Source organism: Agelaius tricolor, unplaced genomic scaffold (genome assembly GCF_023055355.1).
Source record: "Agelaius tricolor isolate 1412-34295 unplaced genomic scaffold, bAgeTri1.0.p SCAF_6, whole genome shotgun sequence".
NCBI lineage: Eukaryota > Metazoa > Chordata > Aves > Passeriformes > Icteridae > Agelaius > Agelaius tricolor.
Window position 1 is genome coordinate 16389516 of NW_027269266.1, and position 20972 is coordinate 16410487.

Sequence of the window (20972 nt, forward strand, 5' to 3'; positions counted from 1 at the left end):
TGTAGTATGATAATTACTATTCATATATTTTAATTAACCTGATACTGTGATTTACATATTTTAATACATGTTTTGGCTGTCTTAAATTGAACATAACTAAATTTAAAGTAAACAATATTGACCACTTGTAAATAATATAAACAATATTGAATAAACCTACAGCACTACTGATGACTGGAATCAAAGTGAATTTTTACAGCAAACTTCACCTCACCTGCTTTCACAATCACCAATGCAAGTCAAACCCAAACATCCACTGCAGTTTTTTTACACATTCATTCTATGAAAGCGCCACTGAGATTGAAAAGATAGCCCTCACATACTGCCACCATTACCATCCAAGCACTCTGAAGCCTTTAAAGTTTGGGGATTTTTAAAAACAGATAATCAAGGTCCAATTGCACAAAAAAGGTTTTCGCCACCTGGCTGAAATAAAATAATTAACTGGAGAGTATAATTAGGAGGTTGGAAATGTTAAAATAAAATCAGGAAAATGGTTTGTGATGTCTCAGAAGAAAAGATCAACTTTTTATTCAAAAAGAACATTAATTACAAGTGTACAGATTGTCATAATTTAAATCTGTCAGGAAAACTGTATTTGTGACATCATTCTGTGCATACATTATTCACATCACTAGTAGTTTTTCTGTCTGCAGCAAAAATAAATCCTTTGAACTTCTAGCTGTAATGAAGACTCTAGCTTATGAAGAAGCTAATAATCAAATACTGTCTTTGAGAATCAATTGTTTTGATTACACATACAAATAAATCCTTCAATTAAATGAAACCATCTAACCTTCAAACACCAGCAGTCAAGTATTTTCCAAGAAAGGCATGAATGAATACAACTGGGAAACACAGTGGGATTTGAAAGGCAAAATGAAAAATTAATGGCACACCTACAGAAACTAATTTATACCTCTGCCCAGTGTTCAACAAGGGCACATAAAGTCATTAAAAAACCACATGGATAGAAGGCCTATCTTCCAGTAATGTGAAAACACTATAACCTCAACTGTACTACCACTTTGCTCCTCTCTTTCATGTTGACTAACTAGATATTATATAAATTTTAAAGCAAATAAGATCTATTTATTTATATACCAGACATTAAAAAGAGACTTACAAAAACTTACTAGAATGCTACCTCATTAAGAGGTCTTTTTTGTTTTGTTAGGTTTTTTTTGTTTGGGGGTTTTGTTTTGTTTCAGGTTTTAGTTTGTTTTTTAAAGGAGGCTTTGTAGAGATAAGACCCTGGGATTCCTCCACAGGCCTAACTGAAAACAGAGCCATCATTTCAACACAAAGCCCTTTCACCTTGTTGGTTGTTCTATCGTTTCCATCTCCCTCTGTCTTCACAGCACTTAAACTCTATGTGCTCTACATGGACATGGGAGCAGTATCTTGCCCACGAATCTGTTTTACCTAAAAACTTGAATCTATGTACGGGGAATCTCAACTTCACTCTCATGTTGACTAGTAGAGAAATTACTTTCTTAGGAGACAAACTCAGTATATCCATAGAGGAATCTATTTTCTTCATACCAGTATTCCAAAGAAAGTAAGACATTTGCAATATGGCAAATAATTCTGAAATCTGAGAGAAAAGTAACTACTTTCAATATAATCTATAATTTCAAAAAGAGCAATAATAAAGAATCAGGTACTTATTCACAAGCATGGACATTTTAACTATCTAAATATCAACAGTCTTTGCTATGAAAATGATGAAACAAACACCTTCAGCAGCAGAATTGCTGCTGTGCAAAAATGCTTGGAAGATTCTCAACATTTACACAAGGCCTATAAGCCACTGCCTCATCAACCAACTCTGCAGCTTGCAACAAACACACACCATGCACAATTGAAATCTTTCTCAAGTAAGGCCTAAACATTGTTTCATCTAAATTGTTTTATTATTTCCATTGCATACAAACTAGAAAATTTCACACTTTTTACATTCACCACCATTATTATTGTCTCAGGCAGCTAAATTGAAGTAGTGCTACACTCAGTTCAACGAAGAGGTCAATGTGCCTCAGTTGCCTGGAGACTGATGGTTGCTACAGCAGCACCAGATAAGCCAAGCTAAATAAGCTTCAGCTTGAAGGCAGAAAACATTTATTGCTAGAGCGAAACATTGATGCAGTTGTCTCAGCATGTGGCACTGTGCAAAACCCTGCACTGCCTTTCAGACTACCTCCACACTGCACAAGTCCACATGAAGACAAGCTTTCTGAAGCACGAGGAAAACAAGATTTTCATTGGGCTAAACACTAGATTACTTGCAACTATGATTCCTTTGTTCTTCTGGTTGAGTCACATGTTAGAAGGAATTTTCCCTCTGGCTGTAAATTCTTCCTCCTTGCTACTCTCCTCCTCCCCCACCCCAAAAATCCTCAGACTGCATGAAAAGAAAATTAGCTTTTTACCCATTTTGCCCAGAAGTAGATAAAAATTAAAACAGCTTTTAAGTGAGAATCAAGAGAATTTTGATGGAAAAACTTTTACTACTACAGTTCTTCCCCATTTTCATTCTGCAAGACTGAAATTTAAGTGGCTGTGACACAAATATGATTGAGTAGGTTTGGAAGGAAAGCCTCTGTTTTGCACTGACATCCTACACCACAATATCAAACCCCTCTGTCTACAACGTACTGAAGGATGCATTTAGCACACTTTCCAAATCACGAAGCACTGGCAATTTCCTGTGGCAACGAGTCCCAAAGACAAGCAACATACTGTTAAAAATTATTTCTTTTTGTTCTGGATGTGCTGAAACTTCCTTTTTTATCTTTTGGGTAAGTTATAAAGAAAACCAAATAATTTCAGAATCCGAAGAGCCTGTGATCCATGTTGATATTTTACCTTTGAAGTAGGTAGGAGCCTCTTTCAAGAGACTTTAACATCAAGAAGTGTTTTGATAGGAACATAAAATATGTTAATTGGTTTTCATGCATCCAGCATTTCTATTGATTAGAGAATTCTAGTACCACAGTAAGGATCTAATTTCCTTTTTCTGGAAGCATGCTGCTTAAACCATGCAACATCATTATCTCCAGATGTTTTATTAGTCTCTTTTTAATTATCACTCATATTAAACGTAATACAAACAAAACAAAAAACCCTAAAACACCCAAAAAATCACCAAACCCGCAGCAAACAACATCCCCTCTGCAAATCAACAACATACATTGTATGACAATGTATAAACTCAACTTAAGAAATGAACTAACTTACTTGGAGACACCTGGGAATATATTAGCATATTGTCATAATTGCTGTCTATGCTTTACCTTAATGACTAACTACTAAGAGGTGAGAGGTTTCCCAACAAGGGACCCACCACATAAGCAGCAGAAATCTATACTATCTGCACTCTGGACTTCCTAAGAGCTCTTATGGCATTTAGTATCTCAATGATTTCTATGTTAAGGAACATACTTCAGGAAGTGTTCTGAAAAATATGTAAAGAGAGTAAAGTTCTTCTTAAGTTCTAAAAATCATCTGATTACATGTGTAATGCAGTTTAATATAATTACACTAAGTTACTTTGCACTGCAAAAAAAAGGATTATTGCTTAAATTAGTTTGTTGATGTCATGACGAAAGTCTCCAGTTTTAAGATGTCCTGATCCTGACTCCAGGAGCATTACACCAACTCTTAGCTTACATATGGTTGAGATGTGCATCTTTGGGAGCAGAGCAGGAAACTCCAGCAGCCAACCACCTAATGCAGGTCACATCTGTCACACACTGAAGTCCTAGAACTCAGGGCAGCTTGGCTTTCTTTCTTCTCCATGTATTTATTCTACTCCCCAAAGAAAATTTGATTAAACACTGATAGCTGATAGACCAGCCATTTTCTAGAGTATCCACAGGCAGGATGGCCCAGAACCATCCCTTAAAACACTGCAGATCTGCCCAGCTCTAGCAAACTCCAGATGCTTAACCTGAAACTTTCCTTCTTTCCTTCCTCACACTTACTTTGTGCTGTATATTGAATTTTTAAAGAACCACAAATCCAAACCAGCAGGAAACAGGGTGTTTCTCTGAACAAGAATAGCAAACAGAAGTGGACAAAGGAGTATCTTCCTTGGCCATCCTGAATTTAAGAATGCAGCATCCCTAATTTGAGTTTACAACTGAAAACTTGGAAGCAATATCAATCAGGTAGGTGCATTTTACTGTCCCATGAAAATGCCGAAACCCCCCTCCTGCAGACCTGCAAAAACCCCTCTCAACTTGAGTTTTCAGCAAAGGAACATCTACTTGTTTAAGATGTACTATTAAGTTCCTTCATAATTCCACTGCTATTGTGGAAGGTATAAAAGAGATTGCTCCCAAAACTGTTCCTAACTTCTCTGTTGAAAGGAACAAAAACTAAGAATAGAGCTCCTATTTCCTGTCTTTTCATTTATTTTCCCACGAGTGCTAGAATATAAAACAAAAAGGACAAGAAAGTTCCCTTGACAGCATGCAAAATGATGAGCAGACTTAAACTATGACAAGGAAAAAAACCACTAAAAAAGGAAGCCAAAAATAGTATAGACTAGTAATTTGGAGAATGAGCAGGGGAATACAGAGATCCAAAATTAGGGACTAGATTAATTCAGAAAATGAGAAAATAAAAACCACAGGGCAGATGCATCTGAAACATCATATGCCCTACATTCAGAAAAGATCTCAGGATTCCTTAGCTTTCACATTCCTCTGTTGTTAACAAGTAACTCCAAATCTACCTAAAAAAATAAGCCTTATCTCCCCCTAGAAGCTGGATCAGACAAAGGAGGATAACTACCTCCATTCCTTCATTTATATGAATGCTAAAGAAAATCCTGGGGCTTTTGTACTGCTCCTAATGGAAGTAAAGCCAAAGGAACTTCAGAAGAGATAATGGACGTGATAAAAATGTTCTATGGGAACATATTTTTTCCAAAGACTTTCTCTTTAGAATTTCTTAACATCCTTTAAAACAAGAGACGTGCAAAAATTTCCTTCCAAAATTGACAAATTTATGATGTCCCCAAAATAATAATTACAAATGCCCAACAGAGATCTAAAAAGCAGCTGAAGTCTTAGAGGATGCACCTTAGTAGCACATCTTTGAGGCTATTCCAAGTTTTAGCACTATTCCAAGAACCCATCTGTTAACATGACTGAATAAGTGAGCAGACAAGATTTGGTCATACTTGCTCTCTTAACTAATAGTTTAAGTAAAACCTAACTTTTAGTCTATTATTTTTTACCTGCTACAGAGGTACAAGCTTACCTTAGCTTATAACCTCGGATGATGGTTTTCTTTTAATCAGAACACTACACAAGAAACATACCAGCACACTCTTATTTGAAGACTTCCATGGTCAAGAGCTGGGCAAACAGAGACTACATCCACAAGAGCCCAGCAAGCAGACAGCACTCTGATGGAACTTTGCAGAACTAAGTGGGTAAACCCTAACCCTTGACATTTAATCAGTCATTTACGCTAAATGGGAAGGGGATGAGGGGTAGGGGAAGATTTAAAAAAAAAAAAAAAAAAAGGTAGGATCTCCTGACTGAATCTCTCCAAGGCAGAGAGATTATGCACTGAAAGTAGACTCACTGAAGTAGTGGAGGACTTTGTTAATTCAAATACAGGAGCTCACTTTTACAGCTGTCAACCAAAACTCACTATTTCAATCTCCCTGTGTACCTCAAACCCAAGACTCTTTAAATAGTAACACCTGTGAATAAGATCTTGACAAGTAAATCTATGACCACTTGAAAACAAGTTTGGTAGTGAGGCAAGTTACACAACTCCTTTGCTTCTTTGGGGATGAAAAAGAAAAAAGCCCCCAAGGCAACTCACAAGAAACAAAGGCGAAGGAAGGACAGGAATTTTAAGCAGTTAACCTATGGAGGGCTCTCTAGTTCAGCTAAACAGTAAGAGAAGGTCCATCTTCTAGGGTATACTTCTCTTTTTTTGTGACAACATGAGGGGAAAAAAACACTATGATCTTTCTCTTCCTAACTCATAAAATACAGGTTTTGTCCAATTGCTTTTTCAATGTGTTTTTCTTCTGACAGAGGTTAACAAACAGAAGTGGTGGTGCACAACTCTTGCTTATTTAACTTCTCCATGTCAGTTGATTTTACAGACCTTTGTCGTATCCCATCTCAGTGTCTCTTTTTGAGGCCACGAGTCCCTCACTATTTACTCACTCCTTATAAAGCTGTTCTTTGCCATTGTTCACTGCCGTGGCTCTTCTTGTACCTCTTTTGGCATGTACCATATCTGCTTTGAATAGAAACTGTCCTTTCCCTCTAACATTGATTTTATTTGCCCTCTTACCACCTTGTCAACACAGGCTGGTGAGGTCTTTCAGCAATTTGTGACAGCTGATCTTCATAATGGCCCACTGCATAACCCAGCATAATCAGCAAACTTGGTGTGTGTTCCTCCTCCTCCTTTTTTCCCCAGACCATTTCTGAATATGTTGAGCTCTACAAAAGGCCAAGTCTTCCTAAGACTCTGATGACAAACCTCTCCTCTGTGAAAACTGACCATTGACTTATTTGGGTTTTTTTAAAACTTTTAACCTGCTACTAAACTATGACACAACCCCTCCCCCAAACTCCAAACTGTTCAAATTAAATGTTGTCAGTGAGTCAGAGTGTGAAACGATCTTTGGAAATGAAAAATAAAAATGGGAACTTCCGAAAGTACCAAGTTTTTAATTAACTTCTTTAAAGTAGTTTCTATCAATTTGTGCAAAAGAGATACCACTCAATTTTGGGTGAAACCACCCTATTTCTTTAGAAAACCAGTCCAGAAGAATTCTGTAAAAATATGAACTGCCACCTATAAGAACAAATTGCTATTTGATATTGCAATGTAATCTCTGTTGGTCTTCACCTAGCATTTCTGCTATCCATGCACTATAAACACCTGCTTGTGCACACATACACACATTAAGCTTGATTTTTTCATGTTTATATCCACTATCTTAGACCACTGTTCATTGCTTATAAGTACACAAAAAAATATATATTTGATACATTCATTCTAAGAGAGATCCCCATCAGGAAATGAAAAATGCAAGAAACAGGGAGTATAAAATCACCATGTATATTGTAGTATTCCTTTGTACTTCAACAGTAATCATGGTGATTTTCTGCAACTATAACTTCGTATTCTCTTAGCTTGATAAATGTAATCTTGTCCAACTTAAATTCATACAAAAAACTATCATAAAGGTGTTTTTTCTGGTTCATTACTTCAACTATGCCACCCTTCTGCACTTTTCCCATGCCTCCCTTATTCCTTCACCGTCAAACATGAACTACTGATCTTCATTTGCATGACTTTTCAAATACAAAATTATAACATATATGTCAACATTCATTTGTTACCAAGATGTCAGCCTTGGCCATCTCTTTGCCAGGGCTAGCCTAGCTGTTAAATTTGTTAAATCTTCCAAACAAAGCACTCTTTAACTCATACCACCATTTTTGCATAAAAAACTGAAAACTTTACATATTTTACTTATCAAAATCCTTTCTTATGTTCTGATTAAACATTGGTTAGAACACTGATGAACTGCAACCAGCATTTATGCTACTAGTCATAATATAGTTATTATTAATAAGCACTTCCTCAGACTACATTTAAAAAAATCTCTGTGCTCTACAAATTAAGACTGTGATACTACGGGGAACTTCCAGCCACTACAACATTTCATAACACATATAATGTTTATTAACCTATTTTCCAAATATATTACTGTTTCTTTTGACATTGAAATTAAGCAGGTCAGTAAAATGGTTTTCTATCTTAAACTCTTGTGATGGTTTACCTGAGTTGCAGCAACAACAGTAGTTATAGAAGGCGCAGTTGAAGGTGATAGAGCTCCCACTTGCTGCAAGTGGCCTGAAGCCTGCTGAGGTAAATGAGAACTGGAAACGGGAGTGCTAGATCCTGAGCCAGATACTGCATTTGGAAATGATACTGCTACATCATTGCTGCTAAAAATACCTGAAAAAAATTACAAAAACGATTACATGCATCTCTCTCTCTCCCCCTCCCTCTGTTTACTAGTAACCATGTAAATATGCAGTAGAAAATTAATCAAGACAAACAAGATCACTTAATACGTAATGCAGAAATCTCCTGTGTAGAAATTCTAACCATGCTGATTAATAAAAGTGCTCTCATCATTTAACATTCTACAGTTCAGGGAACACAGATTGATTCACTTTTAAGTTTTTTGTAAAACATATGTGATAAATCAAATATTTATGTGCGTTACAAACTGCTCAAATATTAACAGTGGCAAAATTTTTTGCTAAAATGCCTGTCTTCAACTGAGTCTGCTATCAGAGTTTGTTCTTTCAATGAATTACTGTTAACTAAATAATGAAGTATTGGGCTATATAACTGAACACACACCGTACAAATAGAAAAAATACTTTTTAACTTTAAAGTAAATGTTACTAAACAACATACATTTGTTCAAAACTGTAATTTTGGCAACTAAGGATTGCTTGTGCTTTTTCAGAAAAATATTGACAGCAAGTCTGAGGACAAGGTACTCAGATTTGCCAATAGAACTGGTGGTATTTCATTTATTCACGAACTGTAATTCCATCCATGATCTATACGAATGCTTGAGTAACATTTCTGCTAGAACAGCCAACAAATAAATGACTAAACACGTTAACATTAGTCAGAGTTGTAAGTTAGCAATTTAAATAGGAAGAGTTCACACCCCTCTGTGAAGCCATTACTTCTGTTCATCTACATGCAGGGTAAAGTTCATTATAGAGGTTGGGAAAAAAAACCCTACTGACCAGAAGCCCAGGACAAGAAGTAGTACCTGTCTATGAAACCGTTAGGCTCCACGTGCATTAGATAAGTGAGCTGTCAGCTGGCCAAGGAATATCAAGCATGGTAGCACTGAACTGCAGTTAGAGGAAGAGTGCCACAGGGAGTAAACAGAAGTAGAATGAACATGGTTAGATCAAAAAAAGCAACAGAACTGAAACGCCAGTTAGAAGGCAAAGGGTGGAGCTAGTTTGTCACTCATACAAATAATGATTTGAAGAAGGCAGTGACAATAAGAAGATACTCAATGTTAAAACACCACTCGCCACCCAGATATCCCTCTGAGCACAGGCAGTCAAGGAAGACTAACATCATCCAAACCCACACATAATATGCAAACACTGATGCATCTTAAATTCCCTGACTCTATTATAAACTGTCAAGAAAAATGGAAGAGAAAATCAGCCAGACCCACTAGAGAAAGAAGATATGAAAAAGCACCTGAAGACACATCGCGACAACACTTCTTTCCTGCTGAACCAAGGCAGGACTTCTCCCCAGTCTCTTCATCATAGAGAAACTCCATACCTGCTCTGCATTCCTACTGACCTTCCTATCTGTTTCCATTTAGCACACCTCCCCTCTCCTTGGCTTTTTTTGCTCACCATCCCCAAAGCCTACAGTTCCAGCCTTATTAGCAGTTAAGATCCTTGAAGTGTTCCCTTTGCTACAATCCTTTTCCAGTTCTAGCTGGATCATCTAACTACACAGCACATTTCATGGATCCTGCTCCAATTCATCCCTACACACCACCAAAATGACCACGATTAACAAACAGCCTTGCTACTGAGTCTACTCTTAAATGTGACATAACTACAACCACAAAAACTGAAATATAACCCAGGTCCTCAAAAGATTTTTCAATTTGCTTTTAATCAGTAATTTCAAACTAATAAAAAGGATGAGATTTAACCCTTTGTTTCTTGAATGCAGTAAAACAATTAAATATACAAACCTTCTTGAAAATACAAGATTCTCATAAATTACCAGGCTTAAGGAACCATAAAATTTAAAAATAATGAAATATCACAGCACCTTTGACTAAACCTTAAGAGCTCATCACCACAAACACTATCACTCTCATAAAACATCAACAGCAATGAGAGGAGAAAACAAAATTTTTGGTGAGAGACAAGTACTAAAAATTAAGAATATTTTGCCAGAAAGGGAAAACAACTCCAAAATTTTAAAGCTATTATAAATTTTTTTTTAATTCTTAATTTTTAAAAATCTTACATATTTAATAACTGCAGTGCTTCTGCTGCTTCTATTTTAATAATAAGGTTTATTCTTCCTCTTAAAAATAAAATTCAGGAATACAAGCAGATAGTTATGAAATCACAGGCAAAAGAATATTTCAAAAGAAAGAAAAGCAGCAAACTAGTTTGCCAGTGGAATGAGATAAGCTAATATTTGTTGCCAGTTGTTGTAGTAATATTAAAACCACTATTTGTTGCTGTTGCAACATACAAGACAAATATGACCTATCAGCACACTCTTTTTGGGATAAGTATTTCCATTTAGCAATCCCTTACTAAACACATAAAGTACATGCACCTTCTGAAACTAGTCATGCAACCAAGATACTACTCCATGCAGCATTCAAATAAGACCTGTATGATGAACATTGAAATAAATTATTGATTTTCACACCATTTCAAAAATACCTGTATAAAAACTATGTGTATATTATATTAGAAAGCCAAGACAATACACATTTGAAATGTCTCTAACATATTAAGTTTGGGGTTTGGGGAGAGATAAATCACTTTCTGGATCAGGAAGGAATGACAACGAAAACCTGAGCAAATCTCTGTAAACTACATTCATTTTTAAAACAAACAAACCACCTTGAAGTCCTTCCCATACTACTGAAAAGCCAAAGAGCTGTAACTTGTGATGAATGGCATTGTGTAATTTGCCAGCAGCATAAACAGCACGGTCAAATACCATCTTCAGCATTAACCAGAACACAGTTCTTCAGCTCCAGGTGGAAATGGACAACTCACAGTGTTCAGGTAAAGTCTGACTGTGTGTCACACCACTAACACAGCTGCAGAACATGGACTGCAGGTTCTAACAGATAAAATGCACATGTAGCCTGCACTGCTGGCTCAAAAGGCTTAACAGAAAGGCAACTGCGAAAAATGAAGTATTTCTGGCCAACAAATAACTGCCTGCTTAGCACAGAAAGGTAGTACTATAGAGGAGGGAACATATCAGATAATGCAGACTCAAAAATATGCATTTTTTTATGCACCATCAGTAAAAAACTCAGTAACAGAGGATACAAAAGCACTTCAAGAATAGTGAAAAACAAAATAGCCTCAGATCAAAGCTAGCAATATATACCAGGTAGCACACAGAACAATTTTAGTGAATTTCTTCAAAATCTCAAAAGTAAATAGTTCCATGAACAGAGGAGTTAACAAAACTGAGTAAATCCTGGATTTCCACAATGTTGCATCTCACAGATGACATCAATACACTAAATCTTCCCACCACAATTTCAGCATCTAGCTATGAAATCCTCACTTCTTATTTTCTAGTACTACAGCCCTCCCTCCATTATCCAGCTCTCTTACATTCCCTTCTTATGCTGGTGACTGCCTAGTCAGAGAAAAGAGAGAAAAAACAGGCAGTATTTGGTTACTTTTGTCCCATACACCATCCATTCCTATTACAGGAACATACATGTTTTAGACTTTTTTTCTGTAAACTGGACAAGAGACTTAAAGCTTAATGGGAGCTGAAACCAAGAGAGACAACATCTCGACTGCTTCCTTAGGAAGCTCATAAAATGGCCTCCCTAAAGCTGTATTTTCTTTTGTAGGTCAGAAATTTGAAACTATTACAACAATTCTGAAAATAGGAAGTTATCTGAGATATCTGTCATAGGTGGCTCATCTTAGCTTTTCTGTCAAAACTTCAGGAATAAGAAGAATATGGCCAAAGAGGCCATTATTTTTCAAATGTAAACTTGCAGGCCCACAGAAGTTGCAAAGAACTACAAAACCTTCATACTTGGGGGAGGACAGGTGGGCACAGGGTTGGGACAACAGCCTCAAGGGAACTCACAGTTGAAATTGCAGAAATAAAAGGAAATTTTGAGTTATAAGAACAAGAACTTCATTACACAAGCTGAAGCTACAAATACCTTCACTTTGTGTGGTAATCCCAGAAAGTCTCTCCTAAACCCATGGCAACTTCCAATACAGTGCAAAATGAAAAAGTGTCTTTGCATGAAGCAGTCCATTCATTAGTAAGCATGTACAAAAAACTGATTAAGTTCCATTACACAAGAAAGAACATGTACTGTTCCAGTACAATGTTAACAGTGGATGAAGTACCCCACTATGTTATTTTGTAATATGATCATAAACTGAAGTGAATTTAATGGAAAACAGAAGCAAATAAAAATGGGTAATTTTTTACAGTTGTCAAAGGAGAAGAAAGTTGCACTTCAACTGCCAAGGCAGCAACAATATTCACTTAAATTTATGAGATAATGAGCTTGGAGGCTAGGCCAATCTGTTTCCTTCATGAAGAAATCTGAAATCTAAGTATCAAATAATCACACTACTTCCCTGCTGGTGATGAGGGAAGTGGCACAGTTCACTTTCAGATAGGTTGCAACAAGACTCTGCAGTAACAGTTCTAGAGGTGCACGGAAATGAAAGTTACTGATCTGCAGCTGGATAACAAGCTACACTTCCCTCCCTTTCAGTGACTGGGCATCCTTTGTTGATGGAGGCACAGCAGCCTGTCCCAGATCAACAGCCAATGGCTTCCTTTCACAAAGGGCATTCTGAGTACTCTCCAGAACTGAGGCAGAAGTTAAAAAACCCCACAGACTCAAAATACCCAAAGAATGCACACTGCTGAGGGTGGAGGGGAGAGGGAAGATACAAAGTACAAGTGTATGTGTTTTCAAAAACTGATTTTCTAACTGTTTTGAAACAGTTGGTCCAGTTTCATACCTATTGACAGAAGGCAGACTGCCACAATTACTCCCTTTGAGAATACTCTGTAGAGTGGGTTTATAATCAAAGGCCAAAATACTTGACAAGAACCTTGACACAACTGAGGAACACAATCCAGCACAGCAATATGACATATATATGGTGAATCTGTGATCATATAACCTACATATACAGCAAAGACCTGAGGTTTGCTATCAAACTCCATTACAATTAACCCCAAATCCTTGGCAGCTCAGCCAGCAAAAGATACTCAGGTAATCTCTTCTGTCTACTCCCATTCCTATGGTCAAGCCCCTGATTGTACAATTATCTAGAATCAATCAGAAATGTGTTCAACAACAGGGTGGGGTGAAGGATCAGAACCAATCCATGTGCTACTGGAATGGTCTGCTGTGTTAGGCTAGTCCCACCTGCTAGAGTGTACAGTGGTATTTTACACTTGATTCCATGTCCATTGGTGGCCACTCTTGTCAGCTGTCATGTTCCCACTTGGAATTAATCCAAGCTGATACAGGTCTTACACTGCAGCCCTCCACTGCAGAAGGGCTCAAACCCACATTTTTCATAGCCCACCCAAGATAAACTGAGAGAAAAGGTCTGAATGTGACACAAGGAGACAGATGACGTGCTAGACTAGGAAGACGGGGAGAACTGAACTGTTTTTCTAGCTCACTATATCCATCTCTAACAGTAAACAGCCACACAAGGAAAAGTAACAAAAAAAGGGCAAGATGTAGTAATACTTTCCTCAAATGCTCTCCCAGCCTCTAGAAATCTATAATATATGAATTTTGAGTGTGAGGAATGGTCTTTGTAATTATTAGCCTTAAATATGCTTCCAGCCTTGCCCCAATGAATATCTTCCAATCCCTTCTGAACAGCTGAAGCTTTTCATAACATATCTCATGGCAAAGTTACACCTTAGTTAAACTGTGCAGTTTTTTGGAGTGGAAGATGGCCAACACAGGGACAAAACACCTTTCACTTGTTTCCTCCATATGTTCTGACTTCTCACAATAATCTTTGAAATGCTTTATAACTGCCTGTTTACATTTCACAATTAACTCAGCTTTATGAAATAGGACATGCAAAGAACTTCAAGCTTGTTCCACCACGAGTCAAAAAGTTTTCAAGTACTCTTCTAGAATACAATACTAAGATAAAGAGCACTGTGATCATATCTCAGACACATATGCTCATAACCACAAAAAAGACCTGCACTTCAAATGTGCCACAGCACAGAAAGATCTTTGTAAAAGAAAAAGTTAAACAGGTAAGAACAATTGATAAAGACCTTAACTTTTTAAGGTTTAAAAGTTTTAAATGCTCACTTTTTTAACAGTGAGCCAATACAAGACTCAGTTACTTAAATACAGCAAACTAAAAGCAAAGCAGTTTTAGGCTCACTTAATGAGTATTCATGAATAGGAGCATGACTTGTGATGTACATTTCTTAATGATTTCAGAAACATTTACTGTGTTTGCTTAAGATCTCTGAAAACAGATCTCTCAAACCATTCTGACAGCAATCTACCTCGGTGCTGGAAGGTGAGTCACTGGAAGTACGAGATTCCTCCTCACTGTGAACATAATCCAGTCTTTTATGGGAGTTTCTCCCTTTTGGATTCCAGTGATCTGAGGCTGGTGTCTTTGAAGAGACGGGGCAGGGGGGAAGATGGGACAGCTTTTTCCCAGATTTCTGAAGACCTACAAATAGCTGTCACGAGCAACAGTTACAGCTTTCAAGTGGTATTCCAAAACCTCATGGTCAGATAGTTACACTTACAACTGCAATATCTGACAACCAAACAGTAATTACTCAGTACTTTGAAATATGCATAACAGAACTACTTCAGGCTTTTTAATTCACCCTTCTCTTGTTCTTCATTTTTATCAATTTAGATGGTTTAGCTGAGCACTAATATCTCCATTCTTCAATACAGGCAGATGACTTTTCATCAATACTGAAAAACTCTGCCCAAGTTGGGCTACATTCAAAAAATTTCATTCACACTCAGTACAGATTCTGTTTAGTTTAGGTTATCTTGTTAAAAAAATCATACTATAAATACTGAATTATGCCTGCATTGATGGAAAGGCCAAGGCTACAGAACTGAAGTTTCTTTGGAAACATGTTGTTTTCTAAAAACAATCACAGGACTGAGACTGTCACAATGGATGTCTGTTCTGTATTATGACTATCCTCACTGCAACTCAAAAATCAGCATAAGACAGAACAATCAATAACAAAGACCTAAAAACAGCAACAGGAGTATGAAATAACACAGAAGACAAAACAAGCAAGAACTGAAGTTACCACAGAAAGGCAACAAGCAAATATTACAATTTACAGCTATTTCTAATGTAAAATAATCATGTCATTGCTTCTCCTAGTCTTTTTTTAATGTATGCACTAAAACTGCCAAGAGATATGCATGCTCTATATGCGTGTATATATATATATGCATGTATAGGTATGTGCGTCCCTCTTGCTCCTTTTCAGTGGTAGACTCATAGAGGAAGAGATGAGACTGCAAGGTCAAGTCAAAAAAGTTTGACTATAAGATCCAGAGTGACTTGGGAGGACAAAGCACATTGTTATCACACAGTGAATAGCAGTGACAACTTTACATCTCTCAGCTGCAAATTTTGTGATTTTTAGAAAAAGGTTTGAAAAAAGCAAAGATATAAGAAGATGACTATACAACTGCAAAACACAGCACTGAGTATACCATGTCTCTTACTGGCAAACTGCAGTGTGCCACTGTCTGCCTTCAAGTGTCTTGACTCCTTTCTATTAAGGCAGGCACCTTAATGGAACAGCTTTCATGGCTCCATTTTCTAGTCCTCTTCTTTAGGACTAGATTCTCTGAAACCAGTTCAACATTTTAGCTATTATCTTTCCTCCTTCAGAGTTTGTCAGCACCAAATTTCAACTGACAGGGTTTGGCCACCTTTATAACAAAACTATTCATAATAAAACTCTCTGCTCCAAACTTGTATTTGTTTCCACTCAAACAAAACTCGCAGGTTTTCTTTTTGATACTTTGTTGCTGATGTGCAGCCAGCTTAAACTCAGTGCAATGAAAAAACAAGCTCCTCACACAGACTCCATCAAAACTCTTACCGACAGTGACATTTACAATCCTCAGCATTACTTGACACATAATCTGAATATGCTGTTGGAGTAAATGATCTTCCTTTATTTAAATATTTATCTCAAGTTTTAATAATTACTTTTCATCCTATATAAACATACACGACAACATCTCTTCTTGCTGTTCATATTATCAAAATTTCTACCTCCCCTTGCTGATTTCACCCAGATACATGCTTCTGCAAAACAAGAGCCCTACAATACCAGGATGGCGGGAGGGAGGGAAGGAAAGGCAATACTGGGGGGGAAAAAGTAACCAACTTAACCTCAGAAGGTATCATGAAACATCACCACCACCCCACAATAAGGTAATTAGATGATAAATCCTGTCCAAACACCGTTCTAAAACAAACATGTAGCCACCATTATGCTGTTCCACAACAGTAAGTTATATAAAGCATTACTATTGTCTGGCAATATATGCCCTTCCAACCATCTGTGCCACTCGTTTGAAAAACAAAAAGTGCAATGTGGAAAGAAGTCACAAATGGCATTCCATCGATTTCTGTTCTGCACCCTCTTGCCAATCTATATCTCTTCAACATTAAACAGCAAAAAGGCTCTGCTTATAAAACAGCAGAAACTCACCAAGTCCAAATTCAGCACACTTTGTCAGATACCCTTCAGGTGTTTTATTTTTGTTCAGAAAAATGGTGAGCTTGCTTTCCTTCATCTCAAAGCTGGTTCAGACCATTGTATACCTGGGAGAGTGAGAGGGAAACCCTATATCAAAAGGAAAAAAAGCTAAACCTATTTTACTAAAGTAAAGCAAATCTAGAGAAATTTCAGTATTTCTCACCACACATAGACTATGAAACATAAAGTTAATGTAATATTAAAATTTTTTATTATTTAAGAGATCCACCACTCTAGACATCTGCCTGACAGGTTTAATTCATGGTTCTAACAGTGCAAAAAAGCAAAAGTTCTATAAAACCATAATGACTGCCACCTTAAAATGGAAAAAACTTGACCATGCAAAGTTTCAAACATGTAAATTCTTTTGCATTCACTGAATTTCAAGTCAATACAATTGGTAATGCACACAGCACTGCTCTCCTAACATATGTGCACAGCAGTAAGAAAATTTCTAATTTAGGCTGAGACAAATGGATAAAAATTTCCAATTTTTATTAACAGATCATCTGACATCAATTAAATACCAAACTGGGAAATAAATTTGATAGTCTTCAAAATTAGCCTCATGAGAGAGTTTTAAATCTTCCAGTAACTTGTGAATACAGCTATGATTGTTTCGTACAAACTAACAACAGCCTTGAAAAAGTAAACCAAGTTCTAATTTAATAAGATATTTCATTTCCACTGGCTATGAGTGAATACAGAAACAGGGGTAAAAAGCCAGTGCTGAATACTAAAAGGAAACAGCCATTAGATGCATTAAAGATTCAATATTGCTCCCTCTGAAATTGATAGTTCTGTTATCAGTGACACAAATGAGCAGCATCAGGCTGTCAGAACAAAGAATGGACAAAACAAGGCTACCTTCACATGCATTACTTGTAGTAATTTAAGTAGTCAGGAAGGGAAGTGGGAGAATGCCTGAGGTAGACATCACTATAACACACCTATGAATGGAGCACAGAAGAAGGACTAGAAAACACTATTCACAAAATTAAAGAAAAGAATCTCAGAACTGGAATAAAACTGTTATCATTTTACTTCACACATACAAAAAGATCATAAAGAGAGAACTGAGGAACTATTGACCTATCAGGCTCCTGCAGACAATCTACAAAGTTTTCACTCAAGTACTGAACAATTGACACACTGCAGACCTGTATTTCACCCAATCCATAGAATATGCAGACCTTCAATCAGGCTTCTCCACAAAAGGCTACCCTTTGTGATAAATGAACCTCTGAAAAAGATTCTAATATAACTTACCATTATGTATGGCATTCATCAACTTCACGAAAGCTTTTGAGTTAGGAGAAAAAGGGCTTCATGTTAAGATCATGTTTAACAGACGCACAAAAGAATGTATGTATAGACAGGAATTTCAGTGAACAATAATATACCTGAATACATCTTTCTTGTATTAGAGCTCTGATCATTTACAGTAGCACAAATTGTAAAATGGATTTATTTCTATCCACTATAATGTTTTACTTATATTTCTTTTATCAGTGTTGGTTAGATATTAAATGTCAATTATAAGAACATTCCAGCACATGCCAATTAGCTGTATTCTAAAGCTAGTATTACAAATAAAAATTCAAATTCTTTCCAGTGGCAATCAGTCCCCCCAAGAAAAGACTGATTTTAATTTCATTGTCTGCAACAAATTTAGAAGCTGAAAGGGAAGTTGCCTTGCTAATTTTAATCACAAGGCATCTGTTTTGCTTCACTGATAGACTGAGATGAACTCAAGCAATCAAGTCTAACAGGAAACGGTTGGGTCTCCTGGACTTCAGAGAGCTCAGTTCAAGAAGAACTCAGATACACAGAAAGAACATCCAACCAATGGTACACCAAAGGAGATGCTCAAATGAACTTCCTTTCCTTCATGGGCTGGGGTGTTTAGAGACTATTGATCTCTGATCCTGAAGTGCCAGACCACACTCACATCCTCTGCTGTGCAGCTGAAATCTCCAGTGCAGCCACCACAGCACTGTAATGCCCAGCTGCAGAGTGGTGGCAGCCATGCAGATGCCAGCCCTCTTGCACTTAACCCACCAGCTTATTCCTCCTTAGGACAATGACCTCATGGCTACAGAATTATTTTAGTTTCAGTCTGTTCGTTCACTCTGTCACACTACTAAGGAACAAAGCCCTCAGTTTACACATCTGGTTTGACTTGGTAATCAAATGATTTTATAGACCACAGTGAAGTGAACACCTCTGTCACACTCCCATGGGGGAATTTTATACCTGCATCAGCCTCTGAGATCTGACTGCAGTAACTATTTGGGGTCCAACAGGGCAACTACCTTTAATGCTTTATTTTTCTCTTTTTACTCTTGCCACAATTGGAAGCTACTAAACATTGCTGCCATAAGCCAGTCTTTAACTCTTCTGAAGGGCCCTTTGAACATCATAATTTCAAAAAAATGAATGAACAAAAACATCTTAAACTTCTGTCATTCATACTCAAAGATTACAAAACTAACTAAGAAGCAATTTTAAAAAATTTTAAAGCTTTTACTTTTATCTACTGACTAAAACTGAATAACTAGCCAGAGGTACATCAATGGAAATACTTGTAAAATTTGGAATATTTTAATTAAAGCATTCATTTACAAAGTCCGTTCTCTAAAAAACATAAATATTAATGTTCGGGGACTTAAATTTTGTGGTACAGAAAAAACACACAATGTACAAAATGCTGTATGATATTTGACAGAAGTGCATTAATCTGAAATAAATGAAACTGATAATTTTAATTAACCTTCTTAACAGTTTTCAGAGAACTAACAAAATACAAAAATACATTCATAGCTTACAAGGAAAAAAATTACTAAAATGCAGAGAGATGATATGACTGGGATCACATCATACTATACAGACAGATTCTTTCTCAGGTGCAGAGGACACAATGCAACTGCAGTCTGCCACTCTTAAGTGCAGAATCATTTCACCCACTTACTCTCCACAGCCTTTATTTGATTATAATTGTATCCATTCTCTCCAGTTATGCTCAATTTTTTGTGCACAAGAAACGGCAGCCATTTTGATCCATCATTGCTTTCAACACTAAAGAAAGTCCCTTTCAAATTTAAGGAACCATTGGGTAGGTTTGGAAAGGAAACTTAGGGTGGTGGTGGGTTTTTTTCTTTCCTCATTTTTTATTTTATTCCAACAAGCTCTGCCCTGGACTGCCAAAGCTATACTTTTTGATTTTGTTTCTTTAAAACTGTGCCAAACAGGAGCCACCACTAATCCACGCAATCACATACAATGCATTCCCAAACATCACTCAAGAGGTATGAGAAAGTTTCCAAGCAGAATAGACTAGATATGTCCCAATGCAAAATTTACTACTCTGAGATAACACTTCATAGATAAATGAGGAAGAGATGCAGTTAAAGGGCTAACAAAACCCTAGCTGTTCTACCACAGACCTCATCCAATTACACAAGGAAGGGCCAACACTAGATCAGCCCTGCTTGTGACTGATGGAGCTAATTCTAGACTCCCCCCAAGCCTCTCCACAGAACAGAAGGAGAACTGTTCCCCTACCAGCACTCCCTTCCACACTCCATAAATTAGTAGAAGGCAGATGAAAAAAGGTGTTTTATTCTGGAAGGAAAAAAGAGCTACTGTCTTGGTTCCTGTGTAACTGCCTTTATTGGCAGCTAGGTCTTTCCCCTCCCAGCCACCCAGTTTTCTGCTACAATGTAAAGCCAAATTGAAATTCAACATGCTAAGGTGTGGAGAAAGGAAGGTTAGGGACAGTGAATGGTAACTATATATATATGTGTGTGTGTGTATATGTGTGTGTGTATATATATATGCTGTAATATCTGGACTTCACTTCTCATTGTTTTCGTTAATTTGCCATCTCTGGTGCCTCCCGCACTTTCAGTCCTGGCTAAATCTTTCTCCTCTCTTCATCCAATCCTTACAGCAGCTGTTGCTGTTTGCTTTACTTAGAATCTTACAATTATTCCTCCTTAAAATCAATTCTGCTCAGAAAAATCTTTAATGCTTCCAGCTCATTCATTTCAATTTCTGAAATGACTCAGTATTAATACCTACATCCAAGTCACCACCCCCTGGCTGTTCATTACTTGTTTTTAAGGGAATTGGTTATGTATTAAGTTCCTTAAGTTCCATTCTAAGCTTACCACTACTCCACAACAGAAAAAAAGGCTAGTGACTTTGTCCCTAGGAAGGATGTTATTTGCTGTAACCAAGCCCTAAATCCATCAGATTAGGCATTTGCCCATGACAGTTATCGTGCTTTAAGGAAAAAAAAAAAGTGAAAAAACCCAAACAAAACGAATTCC

General features: G+C 37.0%; 1 protein-coding gene across 5 annotated transcripts in view; it reads right to left on the bottom strand.

The window, feature by feature from the left end:
• Positions 1 to 20972, bottom strand: part of MLLT10 (MLLT10 histone lysine methyltransferase DOT1L cofactor) — a 124187-nt gene that overhangs the window by 24206 nt on the left and 79009 nt on the right. For all 5 annotated transcript variants that reach the window (XM_071428838.1, XM_071428837.1, XM_071428835.1 and 2 more), the window contains one exon: positions 7835 to 8013. In XM_071428838.1, the coding sequence (XP_071284939.1) occupies positions 7835 to 8013 (179 nt within the window). The remainder of the gene's footprint in view (positions 1 to 7834; positions 8014 to 20972) is intronic.